At 44.3% G+C, this 19,146-nt stretch overlaps 2 protein-coding genes across 3 annotated transcripts; both read left to right on the top strand.

Annotated features, from left to right (window-relative positions):
- Positions 1 to 392: 392 nt before the first annotated feature.
- On the top strand, positions 393 to 3,131 carry LOC140190997 (polyubiquitin-like). Of its 2 annotated transcripts, none has more exons than XM_072248041.1 (2): positions 393 to 596; positions 1,979 to 3,131. In XM_072248041.1, the coding sequence occupies exon 2, from the start codon at positions 1,991 to 1,993 to the stop codon at positions 2,456 to 2,458; it is 468 nt and encodes a 155-aa protein (XP_072104142.1). In that variant the 5' UTR covers positions 393 to 596; positions 1,979 to 1,990; the 3' UTR covers positions 2,459 to 3,131. The 2 variants fall into 2 exon arrangements, with proteins under 2 accessions (XP_072104142.1, XP_072104141.1); XM_072248040.1 differs by having other exon boundaries at positions 394 to 614.
- A 3,921-nt stretch (positions 3,132 to 7,052) lies between these two features.
- Positions 7,053 to 10,605, top strand: LOC140190689 (uncharacterized). Its single transcript, XM_072247491.1, has 2 exons — positions 7,053 to 7,317; positions 9,424 to 10,605. Exon 2 carries the CDS (start codon positions 9,436 to 9,438, stop codon positions 9,901 to 9,903), a length of 468 nt encoding a protein of 155 aa, XP_072103592.1. The 5' UTR covers positions 7,053 to 7,317; positions 9,424 to 9,435; the 3' UTR covers positions 9,904 to 10,605.
- Positions 10,606 to 19,146: the final 8,541 nt, after the last annotated feature.

Here is a 19,146-nt window from a genome sequence, read left to right as displayed (position 1 = left end):
CGGGGAGATGGGCAAGAAAGATGGGGAAATAGAGGTGATGTGGATTGGGCACAGTTGTGTTGTATTGTTTGGGTGGATTCGAGCATCTTATCACTTAGGTTGTCACTGAATGAACCAGATTAATGTATTCAGCGGTGACATGTTTCAGGTTATTTTTCGGTCAAGATCGGGCTTCACATTCTCGGCTTCCCTGTGCCTGTGTTATTGTTGCAAATGCTGACACCAGAACGGAATCCGAAAGTGAATCAGCCGATAGCGTTGAACCCTGTAACAGGGCGAATACGTTTCCAACTCACTGCGGGGAATTTTTCGGAAACGAAACTTCGGCTGGAACCTGATTGGTTTGTTTGTCAACACAGCGACAGCGGGCCGTGAGATCGGCCCAGCGGCGCGGTGACGTTCAGAAACTGGAGCAGAAGATAAAGCGAGCCGGGGGAGGCGGAGAGACTCAGAGTTGCGGGAGCGGGGATACCGATCAGCAGCAGCCGGAGAATTTCTATTGATTTACCCGGACCGGAGCTGAAAGTCGGTGCAGAATAAGGGGCAAAGAAAAAAAGCTGCGGATCAGATTTTCTTCAGACTCGTCCTGACTTCCGGTACTGTCGACAAAAATTGTAAGACTTTATTTGATTATCTCAAAGTTCTCATTTTTATCTAGCTGTTTACAACATTGACAATATAATTTAAATTACTAAGATCCTCTGAACCGGGCAGGAAATGTAGTCTCTACCGCTGACAAAACGCGGGGCGAGAACAAGTTAGTAGAAAACTTACTTTACAGAAAGGGGCAATAGATACGCGACAAATTGTTGTCAACTAGCGGCGAGGTAAAGAATCATCGGGGATATCATTGAATAGCGGTGCAGGCCGAATGGCCACTCCTGCTTCTCAGATTGATAGGCTCACGGTTCGGTGAAACCCATTAATCGGCTGATGTAGAGTGACGGTCTTGTTAAAACGGTGCATGACATCTTCGTTCATGTCACGACAATAATTTGCGTGTGAATTCAGTGACTCGGGAAGTCTGGGTCAGGAGTGAACACTTTCTGTGCAGGAAAGCGGGGGTGGAGGGTGAATGTTTGGTTGAAAGTAAAATGGAGTTCATTCGCAGCAGAATCGATTTAGAATCAGAATTCGGGTGATCACCACTAATTTAAATCGATAAATTTGGCATTTGGGGCGGCAGTACAATGCAGTACATGACATATAATATAAATTATAATAGCATACACACACGCGCACACACACACACAAAATATACGAGTGTGTGTGTGTGTGTGTGTGTGTGTGTGTGTGTGTGTGTGAGAGAGACAAAAATACTGTTCATTAGTTCATCTGTTACTAAAACGTTGAGCGTGAGACTTCAGGCTCCAACTGATGGTAGCAATGAGAAGCGGGCATGACCTGCAGGCCCAGAATGATCGATGCCTTCTCCATGAGGTACCACCTTTTGAAGATACCCTCTGTTGGTGCCCATGATGGAGCTGGATGAGTTTACCACCCTCAGCAGCTTTTTCTGACCCTGTGCCGTGGCCCCTCCATATCAGACGGTGATGCAACAAGTCCGAATGCTCTCCCCGGTACACCATTAACACGATGTGACAGAAGTGATTTTTTTCCCTATTAAGCGGCGGTTGGAATGGTCCTGGCTTAGAAATCTAAACAAGTTGCACATTTACTACGGTTCCAATGGGTAACATTTACACATTTTTTTGCCGCTGATCCAATCAAGTTCAAAAATGTTTAAACCCACCGGCTCACGGAGTCCCTCTCCCGTCAATTGTCAGTATTGCGGCTCAAAATTCCTGTCGCACATTCAGAACTGCTGGGGAAAGAGGGGTCTGTCTTTTCCCGCTTGTCTACAGATCTTAGTAAATAGTCTAATTATGTTGATATTATAGGCAATGCCATATTAATACATCATAGTTCATGCACATCTGTTGTAAAAACTCTCTATTCACTTCTCCTTTCTCCACAGCGATTTGACAGGATGAGACTTCAGGTGAGGTTTATCACCGGCGATGGTTTCGAACTTGATGTCGACCCTTCCATTCAAGTGTCGACTCTCAAGATGAAAATCCAGGAAAAGACCAAGGTGCCCATTTTGCAACAGCGTCTGATGGTGCAAAATGGCCAAAGCGTGGAGATGCAGGACCAGAGAAGTCTGAGCTACTACAACCTCAGCCCCAGCCCCACCGTCATGTTGCTGGTCAGGAAAGAGGAATCAATGCAGATATTTCTCCTGAATGACAAGGGGAAAACCTCGACGTACGACGTGATGCCCTCTGAGTCCGTGCAGAATTTTAAAGCGCGGGTCCATCGGCAGGAAGGGGTCAGACCCGACCAGCAGCGCCTGGTTTACGAGGGCAAACAGTTGGAGGATGGGCGATTGCTCTCCGACTACAACATCAAACCACTAACCACCATCTCTCTGCTGCTCCGGCTACGTGGAGGCTGATTTACTCCTGCGGACGGTTGAGAAAACTGTGATTAAAAATAATTTATAGGTATTTTATTGCATTCCTATATTCTGTCGTTAGCACTTTGTTACATTATCCTGTCTATCTGCTACGTTCCACACTGGCATTCACAAGTGGGACAAAGGACCGATTTCCGCTCCGTATTAATGTTGCACTGATGGGGTGTCAGTCGGACGATGACATAAATTCCCATCGAGGTTTGTCGCTTATCACCTTGTTGCCTTCTTAGCCTGGAAAACATGGGTTGTCAGTTTTGCAGAGGCCAGATATTAACAATATCAAAGGAAATCTGGCAACCTGCACCTCCTGTTCAGATCAATATAACTCCGAATGGCTGATCACAATCCGATGGTCTGACTTCCCACACAAAACGGATCTCACTCAATTTCAGTTTACAATGTTTTAAAACAAATCCCACTAAAAGATTGGGTTTGATGGGGGAGGGGGAGATGACTTACTGCTTTACCTTAATGTCCTCAAGAATTAATTGCATCAGTTACCGTGTTCTTCCAAAGGATCTTTATTTTCATTTTAGCATTAAAATTTAATGAAATCAGATTAGTTGAGGTTCTAAATATTTTGCAATTTTCATTGTTGAAATTTCCAATATGATTTGAAATGATTTTTTTAATAAACGTCTAAATGCATGAACACTGGCATTTCTGTGTGATTGCTTTCATCTAGTTCTATAGACCCTGGTAAGAGATGAAGTATCTTGACCAAAGTTTGATTGTGGCATTTGAACCGTGTACATGAAATTCAAAAACCCCAATTCACATTCAACACTTTTACACAATGGAATTATTATATTAGTTATTCTGCATCTTTCCTATTTTATCTGAAGCAAATATTGAAGTTTAACTGTCACTATTCCCCACTGTGTTACTCTTACCTCACTTCTCCCTTTCCTACATCATTATGCATGGAATTGTGATAACAGTTTTCGAAAGTTCCAGTATGAATTCCCTCTTCTGCACACAGTTGCATGTTTGCCAGTCCCTTGCCTAGGATATACTTTATACTTTATTGTCGCCAAACAACTAGTACTAGAATGTACAATCATCACTGCAATATTTGAATCTACAATTTACACTCCCTGGATTACAAATATTAAATATTAAAATAGTTAAAATTAGTATTAAAATTTTAAATTATATTTCATAAATACAAAATAGAAAAATGGAAAGTAAGGTAGTGCAAAAAAACCGAGAGGCAGGTCTGGATATTTGGAGGGTACGGCCCAGATCTGGCTCAGGATCTGTTCAGCAATCTTATCACAGTAGGAAAGAAGCTGTTCCCAAATCTGGCCATACGAGTCTTCAAGCTCCTGAGCCTTCTCCCGGAGGGAAGAGGGACAAAAAGTCTGTTGGCTGGCTGGGTGGTGTCCTTGATTATCCCGGCAACACTTCTCCGACAGCATGCGGTGTACCATGAGTCCACGGACGGAAGATTGGCTTGTGTGATGTGCTGCGCCATGTTCACGATCTTCCACAGCTTCTTTCAGTCTTCGACAGGACAACTTCCACACCAGGTTGTGATGCACCCTAGAAGAATGCTTTCTGCGGTGCATCTATAAAAATTAGTGAGGGTTTTAGGGGACAGGCCAAATTTCTTTAGTTTTCTCAGGAAGCAAAGGCGCTGGTGGGCCTTCTTGGCAGTGAACTCTGCTTGGTTGGACCAAGTCAGGTCATTTGTGATATTGACCCCGAGGAACTTAAAGCTTTTGACCTGTTCCACTTGCACACCACCGATGTAAATTGGGTTGTGCGGTCCGCTACTCCTTCTGAAGTCAACAAGCAATTCCTTCGTCTTGCTGACGTTGAGGGATAGGTTATTGTCTTATTATTGTCTTAAGATATTGATCTTAATTGAAATGGAACCACCTTTGATTGGGGCGGATGGTATTAAGGTTCTGAATTTAAACTCACCTCCAATTTTGCTGATGTAGTGAGGTGGAATTGATCCTTTTGTCATTTAAAACCTGAATAATCAATTGCTGTAGCCATAAATAAAGATTTCAAAATTGTCCCATATTTTTTTTCCTTTAAGAACTTTAATAGACTCCTGCAGGATCAAGAAGAAGTGAAGGAAACAAATCTATCAATGAGTCTGTGCATTTTAAGAATTAGGTGTAAATTGATGGTTTAACATTTTTTCAATTTTGTGCTGAGTCCCAAAGATAATAATTAAGGCAATAACACATGCCAGAAGATAATTCTACATATTAACTTAAACAAATTATATGATTCCACAATTTTTAGTATGCTTATACTGAGCATTAGCAATGTCCACCTGACCTCTCAAATAGTTAATGATTGCTCAGGTAAATCTATTCCAAGAGGACCACAACCTTGTCAAAGGACTTGGAGGCTTGTGTGCCTCAATGACCCAGAGAGTTACATTGGCTGGAGTCAGGGCCTTTTGCTTTGGCTCTTGGTAGAGTCACGTGCGCCAAACAGGTCAAAGGGTAGAGGGTGTTGTAACGTGGATGAAATCACTGGAGAGTCAGAGTTACTGGTAGATACAAGCCTGTCTTTATTCGACATTCGACACAACAAGCAGGCATCATAGGGACGGAGACGCTTCCGGTAGAAAGGTCTGCTAGTCCAGTATGGGCTCTATATTTATATGCTAAACTCAAAGGCAATCGCTACCTAAAAAGTTATAGACAATGCTTCCTTTTGAAGCTACATATAAACATCACATCTTCGGATTTCATCCTTTCCTTCCGACGCCAACATGTCTGGGTTGGTATCCATTGCCTTTAGTTAAATCCACAATACATTTATTTGGCATCTTACATGCTAACATAGAAGACAATTAATATTTATAAAGTACAGATAATACTGTCTTTGAAACTACAGTATCTGGTCAAACTACAGCGCCAGAAGCATCTGGAATTCACACCTTTTTAGGAAGCGCATTGTTGTGGACTCAATCCACAATACTTTGTCAAATAGAAGGCTGGTGGCAAAAGTCATTTAAGTGTAAACAAATCATCTATCCAAAAAACTTCACTCTAACAGAGGGCACTCTAACAGTGGACCACCACATCTCCTGGTTCAGGTGTTCAGCTCATGGATAAGAACGGTGACTGGTCAAAAAATAATTGTCACAGAAACAGCAATGAAGAAACCTTGTGTCCAGATGGAGATGGAGGTCCTTTATTGCTGTCCTAAACACCAGAAGGATCCAGGTGAGAAGGGATGATAGGTGGATAGAGGAGGGAGAGTGGACATGGGGACAGAAGCTGGGAAGTGATGGGTGGAGGTGATAAAGAGCTGCAGATGATGGAATCTGATAAGAGATTCCCAGTCTAATTTCCACCTGGTCTCACCAATATAGAGGACACCACATCAGAATCAGTTGCTACAATAAAGAAAGCCAAGGGAGGTACACACGAATGTCCGCCTCAGCTGGAAGGGCAGTTTAGGACACTGCCACGATGAAGCCAAACACAATCTGGGGGAGCAATATCTCATACTCGGTCTGAGTAGTCATAGCATTAAACTCTAAGTTCTGGTCAACACCTCCCCTTTAGTTTTTTTCTTATTTTAGTGATCCTCTCACGTCTTTCCTCCCCCACCCTCATGACCCTCCCAGGATCCCCATCTCCTTCCATGGTCCCCTGTCCTTTCCGATCTGATTCCTTCTTCTTCAGCCCCTTAGCGCTTACACCGATCACCTCCCATCTTCTCACATCATCCCCACTCCCACACCCATCCATTTTCCCCCTCACTACTTTATACTCAACCTCTATCTCATCCCTTCTCCTTATTCTGGCTTCAGCCCCCTTTCTTTCCAATCCTGATGAAGGATCTCGAGTGAATTATGGATGTTGATTTCCCTTCATTGATGCTGCCTGACCTCCAGAGTTCCCCCAACTATTTTGGCGTGCTCTTCAAGATTCCTGGCATCTGTATGATCTCCTGGGTCTCTCTTTAGGGCCCTGGTTGGTGATGGAGGCGGGCTGACCATTGGAGAGGTCAACTGCAACACATCCTATGAAGTTTCGCTGGTGGGGGTGGGGGAGGTGGGGTGGGGGGAGGGATCTGAGGACCTGTGAGTTACGGACCGAGGAGGCCATGCCGAGAGCAGAAAGAGGTGCAGAGCAGAATGTGTGACGGGTTGTGGAATAACGGTGGAGATGGTGGACGTTGAAAAGATTGATATGCTGGATGGGGAGAAGCTCGGGAAACGGGGTAGCACTACGGTTGCTCAGCCCACGGGGAAATGGGCAAGAAAGATGGGGAAATACAGGTGATCTGGATTGGGCACAGTTCTGTTGTATTGTTTGGTTGATTCGAGCATTTTATCACTTACGATGTCACTGAATGAACCAGATAAATGCATTCAGAGATGACACGTTTAAGGTTATTTTCCGGTCAAGACCGGGCTTCACATTTTCGGCTCCCTGTGCCTGTGTTATTGTTGCAGATGCTGACACCAGAACGGAATCCGAAAGTGAATCAGCCGATAGCGTTGAACCCTGTAACAGGGCGAAAACGTTTCCAATTCACTGCGGGGAATTTTTCGGAAACGAAACTTCGGCTGGAACCTGATTGGTTTGTTTGTCAACACAGCGACAGCGGGCCTTGAGATCAGCCCAGCGGCGCGGTGACGTTCAGAAACGGGAGCAGAAGATAAAGCGAGCCGGGGGAGGCGGAGAGACGCAGAGTTGCGGGAGCGGGGATACCGATCAGCAGCAGCCGGAGAATTTCTATTGATTTACCCGGACCGGAGCTGAAAGTCGGTGCAGAATAAGGGGCAAAGAAAAAAGCCACTGATTAGATTTTCTTCAGATTCGTCCTGACTTCCTGCACTGTCGACAAAAATTGTAAGAATTTATTTGATTATCTCAAAGTTCTCATTTTTATCTAGCTGTTTACAACATTGACAATATAATTTAAATTACTAAGATCCTCTGAACCGGGCAGGAAATGTAGTCTCTACCGCTGACAAAACACGGGGCGAGAACAAGTTAATAGAAAACTAACTTTACAGAAAGGGGCAATAGATACGCGACAAATTGTTGTCAACTAGCGGCGAGGTAAAGGATCATCGGGGATATCATTGAATAGCGGTGCAGGCCGAATGGCCACTCCTTCTCAGATTGATAGGCTCACGGTTCGGTGAAACCCGTTAATCGGCTGATGTAGAGTGACGGTCTTGTTAAAACGGTGCATGAAATCTTCGCTCATGTCACGACAATAATTTGCGTGTAAATTGAGTGACTCGGGAAGTCTGGGTCGGGAGTGAACACTTTCTTTGCAGGAAAGCAGGGGGATTGAATGTTTGGTTGAAAGTAAAATGGAGTTCATTCGCAGCAGAATCGATTTTAGTATCAGAATTGGGGTGATCACCACTAATTTAAACCGATAAACTTGGTAATTTGCGGCGGCAGTACAATGCAGTATATAATATAGAATAGTACAGCACAGTACAGGCCCTTCGGCCCACAATGTCGTGCCGATCCTCAAACCCTGCCTCCCATATAAGCCCCCATCTTAGATTCCTCCATATACCTGTCTAGTAGACTCTTAAACTTCACTAGTGTATCTGCCTCCACCACTGACTCAGGCAGTGCGTTCCACGCACCAACCACTCCCTGAGTAAAAAACCTTCCTCTAATATCCCCCTTGAACTTCCCACCCCTTTCCTTAAAGCCATGTCTTCTTGTATTGAGCAGTGGTGCCCTGGGGAAGAGGCGCTGGCTATCCACTCTATCTATTCCTCTTATTATCTTGTACACCTCTATCATGTCTCGTCTCATCCTCCTTCTCTCCAAAGAGTAAAGCCCTAGCTCCCTTAATCTCTGATCATAATGCATACTTTCTAAACCAGGCAGCATCCTGGTAAATCTCCTCTGTATCCTTTCCAATGCTTCCACATCCTTCCTATAGTGAGGTGACCAGAACTGGACACAATATTCCAAGTGTGACCTAACCAGAGTTTTATAGAGCTGAATCATTACTTCGCGACTCTTAAACTCTGTCCCTCGACTTATGAAAGCTAACACCCCATAAGCTTTCTTAACTACCCTATCCAGCTGTGAGGCAACTTTCGGAGATCTGTGGACATGTACCCCGAGATCCCTCTGCTCCTCCACACTACCAAGTATCCTGCCATTTACTTTGTACTCTGCCTTGGAGTTTGTCCTTCCAAAGTGTACCACCTCACACTTCTCCGGGTTGAACTCCATATAACATATAATAGAAATTATAATAGCATACACACACACACACACACACACAGAGTATATATACGTGTGTGTGTGGGGGGGGGGGGCAGAAATACTGTTCAGTATCTGTTCATGAAACGTTGAGCGTGAGTCCGCAGGCTCCTCGCTGATGCTAGCAATGAGAAGCGGGCATGACCTGCAGGCACATACTGATCGATGCATTCTCCTTGAGACATCACCTTTTGAAGATACTCTCTATTGGTGCCCATGATGGAGCTGGATGAGTTTACCACCCTCAGCAGCTTTTTCTGACCCTGTGTCGTGGCCCCTCCATATCAGACGGCAATGCAACAAGTCCGAGTCCTCTCCCCGGTACACCATTAACGCGATGTGACAAAAGTGATTTTTCCCCCCCAATTAAGCGGCGGTTGGAATGGTCCTGGCTTAGAAATCTAAACAAGTTGCACATTTACTACGGTCTCAATGACACATTTACACATTTTTTTGCCGCTAATCGAATCAAAGTTCAAAAATGTTTAAACCCACCGGCTCACAGAGTCCCTCTCCCGTCAATTGTCAGTATTGCGGCTCAAAATTCCTTTAGAACTGCTAGGGAAAGAGTGGTTTGTCTTTTGCCGCTTGTCTACAGATCTTAGTAAATAGTCTAATTATGTTGATATTATAGGCAATGCCATATTAATACATCATAGTTCATGCACATCTGATGTAAAAACTCTCTAATCACTTCTCCTTTCTCCACAGCGATTTGGCAGGATGAGACTTCAGGTGAGGTTTATCACCGGCGATGGTTTCGAACTTGATGTCGACCCTTCCATTCAAGTGTCGACACTCAAGATGAAAATCCAGGAAAAGACCAAGGTGCCCATTTTGCAACAGCGTCTGATGGTGCAAAATGGCCAAAGCGTGGAGATGCAGGACCAGAGAAGTCTGAGCTACTACAACCTCAACCCCAGCCCCACTGTCATGTTGCTGGTCAGGAAAGAGGAATCCATGCAGATATTTCTCCTGAATGACAAGGGGAAAACCTCGACGTACGACGTGATGCCCTCTGAGTCCGTGCAGAAGTTTAAAGAGCGGGTCCATCGGCAGGAAAGGGTCAGACCCGACCAGCAGCGCCTGGTTTACGAGGGCAAACAGTTGGAGGATGGGCGATTGCTCTCCGACTACAACATCAGACCACTAACCACCATCTCTCTGCTGCTCCGGCTACGTGGAGGCTGATTTACTCCTGCGGACGGTTGAGAGAACTGTGATTAAAAATAATTTATTGGTATTTTATTGCATTCCTATATTCTGTCGTTAGCACTTCGTTACTTTATCCTGTCTATCTGCTACGTTCCACACTGACATTCACAAGTGGGACAAAGGACCGATTTCCGCTCTGTATTAATGCCGTACTGATGGGGTGTCAGTCGGACAACGACATAAATTCCCATCGAGGTTTGTCGCTTGTCACCTTGTTGCCTTCTTAGCCTGGAAAACATGGGTTGTCAGTTTTGCAGAGGCCAGATATTAACAATATCAAAGGAACTCTGGCAACCTGCACCTCCTCTTCAGATCAATGTAACTCCGAATGGCTGATCACAATCTGATGGTCTATGACTTCCCACACAAAACGGGTCTCACTCAGAGACCCAGAAATAACTGTTGTGGCAATTTCAATTTACAATGTTTTAAAACCAATCCCACTAAAAAGATTGGGTTTGATGGGGGAGGGGGAGATGACTTACTGCTTTACCTTAATGTCCTCAAGAATTAATTGCATCAGTTACCGTGTTCTTCCAAAGGATCTTTATTTTCATTTTAGCATTAAAATTTAATGAAATCAGATTAGTTGAAGTTCTAAATGTTTTGCAATTTTCATTGTTGAAATTTCCAATATGATTTGAAATGATTTTTTTAATAAAAGTCTAAATGCATGAACACTGGCATTTCTGTGTGATTGCTTTCATCTAGTTCTATAGACCCTGGTAAGCGATGAAGTATCTTGACTAAAGTTTGATTGTGGTGTTTGAACCGTGTACATGATTCGCAAAAACCCCAATTCACATTCAACACTTTACACAATGGAATTCTTATATATTAGCTATTCTTCATCTTTCCTATTTTATCTGACACAAATATTGAAGTTTAACTGTCATTGTTCCCCACTGTGTTACTCTTACCTCACTTCTCCCTTTCCTACATCATTATGCATGGAATTGTGAAAACATTCGAAAGTTCCAGTATGAATTTCCTCTTCCACACACATTTGCATGTTTCCCAGCCCCTCACCTTGGATATTGATCTTAATTGAAATGGAAGCACCTTTGATTGGGGCAGATGGCATTAAGGTTCTGAATTTAAACTTGCCTTCAATTTTACGGATGTAGCGAGGTGGAATTGATCCTTTTGTCATTTAAAACCTGAATAATTAATTGCTATATCCCTAAATAAAGGTTTCAAAATTGTCCCATTTTTTTTCTTTTAAGAACTTTAAAAGACCCCTGCAGGATCAAGAAGAGGTTTAAGAAACAAATCTATCAATGAGTCTGTGCATTTTAAGAATTAAGTATAAATTGGTTTGTTGGTTTAACATATTTTCAATTTTGTGCTGGGCCCCAAAGATGATAATGAAGGGATGAACACATGCCAGAAGATAATTCTGAAATGTCCTAGGGGGAGCGTTTGCTCCTGTTGTTCAAGAGGATTTAAACTAATGTGGCAGGGGAATGGGAACAAGTGCAGAGAGACAGAGGGGTGTAAAATGAGGGTAGAAGCAAAAAGTAGTAAGGTGAAAAGTAAAAGTGGCAGGCCGGCAAATCCAGGGCAAAAATCAAAAATCATAATTGTATAAGGGCTAAGAGTGTTGTAAAAGCGTGCCTGAAGGCTTTGTGTGTCAATGCAAGGAGCATTCGTAACAAGGTGGATGAATTGAATGTGCAGATAGTTATTACTGAATATGATATAGTTGGGATCACAGAGACATGACTCCAGGGTGACCAAGGATGGGAGCTCAACATTCAGGGATATACAATATTCAGGAGGGATAGACATGAAAGAAAAGGAGGTGGGTGGCATTGCTGGTTAAAGAGGAGATTAATACAATAGAAAGGAAGGACATTAGCGGGGAGGATGTGGAATCGATATGGGTAGAGTTGCATTACACTAAGGGACAGAAAACGCTGGTGGGAGTTGTGTACAGGCCACCTAACAGTAGTAGTGAGGTTGGGGATAGCAATAAACAGGAAATTAGAAATGTGTGCAATAAAGGAACAGCAGTTATAATGGGTGACTTCAATCTACATATGGTTTGGGTGAACCTAAATGGTAAGGGTGCTGAGGAAGAGGATATCTTGGAATGAATGCAAGATGGTTTTCTGTACCAACGTGTCGATGAACCAACTAGAGAGAAGGCCATTCTAGACTGGGTATTGAGCAATGAGGAAGGTTAGTTAGCAATTTTGTCGTGCGAGGCCCCTTGGGTAAGAGTGACCATAATATGGTGGAATTCGTCATTAAGATGGAGAGTGATATAGTTAATTCGGAAACAAAGGTTCTGAATTTAAAGAAGGGTAACTTTGAAGGTATGAGACGTGGATTAGCTAAGATAGACTGGCAAATGATACTTAAAGGGTTGACGGTGGATATGCAATGGCAAGCATTTAAAGATAGCATGGATGAACTACAACAATTGTTCATCCCAGTTTGGCAAAAGAATAAACCAGGGAAGGTAGTGCACCCGTGGCTGACAAGGGAAATTAGGGATAGTATCAATTCCAAAGAAGAAACACACAAATTAGCCAGAAAAAAGTGGCACACCTGAGAACTGGGAGAAATTCAGAGTCCAGCAGAGGAGGACAAAGGGCTTAATTAGGAAAGGGAAAAAAGATTATGAGAGAAAACTGGCAGGGAACATAAAAACTGACTGTAAAAGCTTTCATAGATATGTGAAAAGAAAAAGATTAGTTAAGACAAATATAGGTCCCTTACAGTCAGAAACAGGTGAATTGATCATGGGGAACAAGGATATGGCAGACCAATTGAATAATTACTTTGGTTCTGTCTTCACTAAGGAGGACATAAATAATCTTATGGAAATAGTAGGAGATCGAGGGTCTAGTGAGATGGAGGAACCGAGGAAAATACATGTTAATAGGGAAGTGGTGTTAGGTAAATTGAAGGGATTAAAGGCAGATATATCCCCAGGGCCAGATGGTCTGCATCCCAGAGTGCTTAAGGAGGTAGCCCAAGAAATAGTGAATGCATTAGTGATAATTTTTCAAAACTCTTTAGATTCTGGATTAGTTCCTAAGGATTGGAGGGTGGCTAATGTAACCCCACTTTTTAAAAAAAGGAGGGAGAGAGAAACCGGGGAATTATAGACATCAGTGGTGGGGAAAGTGCTAGAGTCAGTTATCAAAGATGTGATAACAGCACATTTGGAAAGCGGTGAAATCATCGGACAAAGTCAGCATGGATTTGTGAAAGGAAAATCATGTCTGATGAACCTCATAGAATTTATTGAGGATGTAACTAGCAGAGTGGATAGGGGAGAACCAGTGGATATAGTATACTTGGATTTTGAAAAGGCTTTTGACAAGGTCCTACGCAGGAGATTAGTGTGCAAACTTAAAGCACACGGTATTGGGGGTATGGTATTGATGTGGATAGAGAATTGATTGGCAGACAGGAAGCAAAAAGTGGGAATAAACGGGACCTTTTCAGAATGGCAGGCAGTGACTAGTGGGGTACCGCAAGGCTCAGTGCTGGGACCCCAGTTGTTTACGATATATATTAATGACTTGGATGAAGGAATTAAATGCAGCATCTCCAAGTTTGCAGATGACATGAAGCTGGGCGGCAGTGTTAGCTGTGAGGAGGATGCTAATAGGGTGCAGGGTGACTTGGATAGGTTAGGTGAGTGGGTAAATTCATGGCAGATACAATTTAATGTGGATAAATGTGAGGTTATCCACTTTGGTGGCAAGAACAGGAAAACAGATTATTATCTGAATGGTGGCCAATTAGGAAAAGGGGAGGTGCAACGAGACCTGGGTGTCATTATACACCAGTCATTGAAAGTGGGCATGCAGGTACAGCAGGCGGTGAAAAAGGCGAATGGTATGCTGGCATTCATAGCAAGAGGATTCGAGTACAGGAGCAGGGAGGTACTACTGCAGTTGTACAAGGCCTTGGTGAGACCACACCTGGAGTATTGCACGCAGTTTTGGTCCCCTAATCTGAGGAAAGACATTCTTGCCATAGAGGGAGTACAAAGAATGTTCACCAGATTGACTGCTGGGATGGCAGGACTTTCATATGATGAAAGACTGGATCGACTGGGCTTATACTCTCTGGAATTTAGAAGATTGAGGGGGGATCTTATTGAAACGTATAAAATCCTAAAGGGATTGGACAGGCTAGATGCAGGAAGATTGTTCCCGATGTTGGGGAAGTCCAGAATGAGGGGTCACAGTTTGAGGATAAATGGGAAGCCTTTTAGGACCGAGATGAGGAAAAACTTCTTCACACAGAGAGTGGCAAATCTGTGGAATTCTCTGCCACAGGAAACAGTTGAGGCCAGTTCATTGGCTATATTTAAGAGGAAGTTAGATATGGCCCTTGTGGCTAAAGGGATCGGGGGGTATGGAAAGAAGGCAGGTACAGGGTTCTGAGTTGGATGATCAGCCATGATCATACTGAATAGCGGTACAGGCTTGAAGGGCTGAATGGGCTGCTCCTGCACCTATTTTCTATGTTTCTATATTAACTTAAACAAATTACATGATTCCACAATTGTTGGTATGCTTACACTGAGCATTAGCAATGTCCACCTGACCTCTCAAATGGTTAATTGTTGCTTGGGTAAATCTATTCGAAGAGGACCACAAACTTGTCATAGGGCTTGGAGGCTTGTGTGCCTCAATGACCCAGAGAGTTACGTTGGCTGGAGTCAGGGCCTTTTGCTTTGGCTCTTGGTAGGGTCACCTGTGCCAAACAGGTCAAAGGTTAGAGGGCAGAGTAACAGTGGACCACTGCACCTCCAGATTTCAGGTGTTCAGCTCATGGATAAGAGCCGTGACTGGTCAATAAACAATTGTCATAGAAACAGCAATGAGGAAACCTTTTGTACAGATGGAGATGGAGGTACTTTATTGCTGTCCTAAATGCAAGATGAATCCTGGTGAGAAGGGATGATAGGCGGATGGAGGAGGGAGAGTGAACATGGGGACAGAAGCTGGGAAGTGATGGGTGGAGGTGATAAAGAGCTGCAGATGATGGAATCTGATAAGAGATTCCCAGTCTAATTTCTACCTGGTCTCACCAATATAGAGGACACCACATCAGAAGCACTTGATACAATAAAGAAAGCTAAGGGAGGTGCACATGAATGTCTGCCTCACCTGGAAGGGCAGTTTAGGACACTGCCACGATGAAGCCAAACACAATCTGGGGGAGCAATATCTCATAATCCATCTGAGTAGTCTTTAATCTGATGGCATTAAGCTCTAACTTCTGGTCAACACTCTGTCTTTAGTTTTTTTCCTATTTTGGTGATTCTCTGATCTCTTTCCTCCCCCACCCTCATGACCCTCCCAGGTTCCCCATCTCCTTCTATGGTCTCCTGTCCTTACCGATCAGATTCCTTCTTCTTCAGCCCCTTAGTGCTTACACTGATCACCTCCCATCTTCTCAAATCATCCCCACTCCCACACCCATCCATTCTCCCCCTCACTAATTTATACTCCACCTCTATCTCATCCCTCCTCCTTATTCTGGCTTCAGCCCCCTTTCTTTCCAATCCTGATGAAGGATCTCGACCGAATTATGGATGTTGATTTCCCTCCATTGATGCTGCCTGACCTCCAGAGTTCCCCCAGCTATGTTGGCGTGCTCTTCAAGATTACTGGCATCTGTATGATCTCCTGGGTCTCTCTTTAGGGCCCTGGTTGGTGATGGAGGCGGGCTGACCGTTGGTGACGTCAGCTGTAACACATCCTACACTTACAAAGTTCCGCTGGTGAGGGTGTGGGAGGCGGGTTGGGGTGAGGGATCTGAGGACCAGTGAGTCACAGACCGAGGGGTCCATGCTGAAAGCAGAAAGAGGTGCAGAGCAGAATGTGTGATAGGTGGTGGAATCACGGTGGAGATGGTACAGATGAACCTGTACTGATTGGATGGGTCGCACCTGAACTCGAGGGGGAGCAATATCCTTGCAGGTAAGTTTGTTAGCATGGTTCGGGAGGGTTTAAACTAATTTGCGAGGGGGATGGGACCCAGAGCGATAGAGCAGTGAAAGAAGTGCATGGAGTAAAGCCAGATCTAAAATATAGAAAGGCTTTGCGGAAAGAGAAGCAGAATAAACGGTGTAAAGACAGTAAGGTAGAAGGGCTGAAGTGTGTGTACCTCAATGCAAGAAGCATCAGGAACAAAGGTGATGAACTGAGAGCTTGGATACATACATGGAATTATGATGTAGTGGCCATTACAGAGACTTGGCTGGCACCAGGGCAGGAATGGATTCTCAATATTCCTGGATTTCAGTGCTTTAAAAGGGATAGAGAGGGCAGAAAAAGGGGAGGAGGGGTGGCATTACTGGTCAAGGATATTACAGCTACAGAAAGGGTGGGTAATGTAGCAGGATCCTCTTTTGAGTCAGTATAGGTGGAAGTCAGGAACAGGAAGGGAGCAATTACTCTACTGGGGGTATTCTATAGGCCCTCGGTAGCAGCAGAGATACAGAGGAGCAGATTGGGAGGCAGATTTTGGAAAGATGCAAAAATAACAGTGTTGTTATCATAGGTGACTTTAACTTCCCTAATATTGATTGGCACCTGATTAGTTCCAAGGGTTTAGATGGGGCAGAGTTTGTTAAGTGTGTCCAGGATGGATTCCTGTCACAGTATGTGGACAGGCTGACTAGGGGGAACGCCATACTAGATCTAGTACTAGGTAATGAACCGGGTCAGGTCACAGATCTCTCAGTGGGTGAGCATCTGGGGGACAGTGACCAGTGTTCCCTGGCCTTTAGCATTATCATGGAAAAGGATAGAATCAGAGAGGACAGGAAAAATTTTAATTGGGGAAAGGCAAATTATGAGGCTATAAGGCTAGAACTTGCGAGTGTGAATTGGGATGATGTTTTTGCAGGGAAATGTACTATGGGCATGTGGTCGATGTTTAGCGATCTCTTGCAGGATGTTAGGGATAAATTTGTCCCGGTGATGAAGATAAAGAATGGTAGGGTGAAGGAACCATGGGTGACAAGTGAGGTGGAAAATCTAGTCAGGTGGAAGAAGGCAGCATACATGAGGTTTAGGAAGCAAGGATCAGATGGGTCTATTGAGGAATATAGGGAAGCAAGAAAGGAGGTTAAGAAGGGGCTGAGAAGAGCAAGAAGGGGGCATGAGAAGGCCTTGGGAGGTGGGGTAAAGGAAAACCCCAAGACATTCTTCAATTATGTGAAGAAAAAAAGGATGACTGGAGTGAAGGTAGGACCGATTCGAGATAAAGGTGGGAAGATGTGCCTGGAGGCTATGGAAATGAGCGAGGTCCTCAATGAATACTTCTCTTCAGTATTCACCAATGAGAGGGAACTTGATGATGGTGAGGCTGATGTTCTGGAGCATGTTGATATTAAGGGAGAGGAGGTTTTGGAGTTGTTAAAATACATTAGGACGAATAAGTCCCTGGGGCCTGACGGAATATTCCCCAGGCTGCTCCACGAGGCGAGGGAAGAGATTGCTGAGCCTCTGGCTAGGATCTTTATGTCCTCGTTGTCCACGGGAATGGTACCGGAGGACTGGAGGGAGGCGAATGTTGTCCCCTTGTTCAAAAAAGGTAGTAGGGATAGACTGGGTAATTATAGACCAGTGAGCCTTACATCTGTGGTGGGAAAGCTGTTGGAAAAGATTCTTAGAGGTAGGATCTCTGGGCATTTAGAGAATCATGGTCTGATCAGGGACAGTCAGCATGGCTTTGTGAAGGGCAGATCATGTCTAACAAGCCTGATAGAGTTCTTTGAGGAGGTGACCAGGCATATAGATGAGGGTAGTGCAGTGGATGTGATCTGTATGAATTTTAGTAAGGCATTTGACAAGGTTCCACACGGTAAGCTTATTCAGAAAGTCAGAAGGCATGGGATCCAGGGAAGTTTGGTCAGGTGGATTCAGAAGTGGCCTGCCTGCAGAAGGCAGAGGGTCGTGGTGGAGGGAGTACATTCAGATAGGAGGATTGTGACTACTGGTATTAACGACCTGGATGTGGGGGGTAGAAGGGTGGGTTGGCAAGTTTGCAGACGACACAAAGGTTGGTGGTGTTGTAGATTGTGTAGAGGATTGTCAAAGATTACAGAGAGACATTGATAGGATGCAGAAGTGGGCTGAGAAGTGGTAGATGGAATTCAACCCGGAGAAGTGTGAGGTGGTACACTTTGGAAGGACAAACTCCAAGGCAGAGTACAAAGTAAATGGCAGGATACTTGGTAGTGTGGAGGAGCAGAGGGATCGGGGGGTACATGTCGACAGATCCCTGAAAGTTGCCTCACAGGTGGATACGGTAGTTAAGAAAGCTTATGGGGTGTTAGCTTTCATAAGTCGAGGGATAGAGTTTAAGAGTCGTGATGTAATGATGCAGCTCTATAAAACTCTGGTTAGGCCACACTTGGAGTACTGTGTCTAGTTCTGGTCACCTCACTATAGGAAGGATGTGGAAGCATTGGAAAGGGTACAGAGGAGAGTTACCAGGGTGCTGCCTGGTTTAGAGAGTATGCATTATGATCAGAGATTTAGGGCTTTACTCTTTGGAGAGAAGGAGGATGAGAGGAGATATGACAGAGGTGTACAAGATAATAAGAGGAATAGATAGAGTGGATAGCTATTGCCTCTTCCCCAGGTCACCATTGCTCAATACAAGGGGACATTCCTTTAAGGTAAGGGGTGGGAAGTTCAAGGGGGATATTAGAGGAAGGTTTTTTACTCAGAGAGTGGTTGGTGCGTGGAACTCACTGCCTGAGTCAGTGGTGGAGCCAGATACACTAGTGAAGTTTAAGAGACTACTAGACAGGTATATGGAGGAATTTAAGGTGGGGGCTTATATGGGAGGCAGGGTTTGAGGGTCGGCACAACATTGTGGGCCGAAGGGCCTGTACTGTGCTGTACTATTCTGTGTTCTATGTTCTATGACGGACGTTGAAAAGATTGATATGTTGGATGGGGTGAAGCTCGGGAAACGGGGTAACACTACGGCTGTCTGCCCACGGGGAGATGGGCAAGAAAGATGGGGAAATAGAGGTGATGTGGATTGGGCACAGTTGTGTTGTATTGTTTGGGTGGATTCGTGCATTTTATCACTTACGTTGTCACTGAATGAACTAGATAAATGTATTCAGAGATGACACGTTTCAGGTTATTTTCCGGTCAAGATCGGGCTTCACATTCTCGGCTTCCCTGCGCCTGTGTTATTGTTGCAGATGCTGACACC

The sequence above is a fragment of the Mobula birostris genome, chromosome 31 (genome assembly GCF_030028105.1).
Source record: "Mobula birostris isolate sMobBir1 chromosome 31, sMobBir1.hap1, whole genome shotgun sequence".
In the NCBI taxonomy this organism is placed as follows: domain Eukaryota; kingdom Metazoa; phylum Chordata; class Chondrichthyes; order Myliobatiformes; family Myliobatidae; genus Mobula; species Mobula birostris.
This window is presented reverse-complemented; position numbering and strand designations above follow the sequence as displayed.

Excerpts from the sequence above, each read along its gene's own strand:
- LOC140190997 (XM_072248041.1), top strand. The coding sequence starts at position 1,991 with ATGAGACTTCAGGTGAGGTTTATCACCGGCGATGGTTTCGAACTTGAT.
- LOC140190689 (XM_072247491.1), top strand. The coding sequence starts at position 9,436 with ATGAGACTTCAGGTGAGGTTTATCACCGGCGATGGTTTCGAACTTGAT.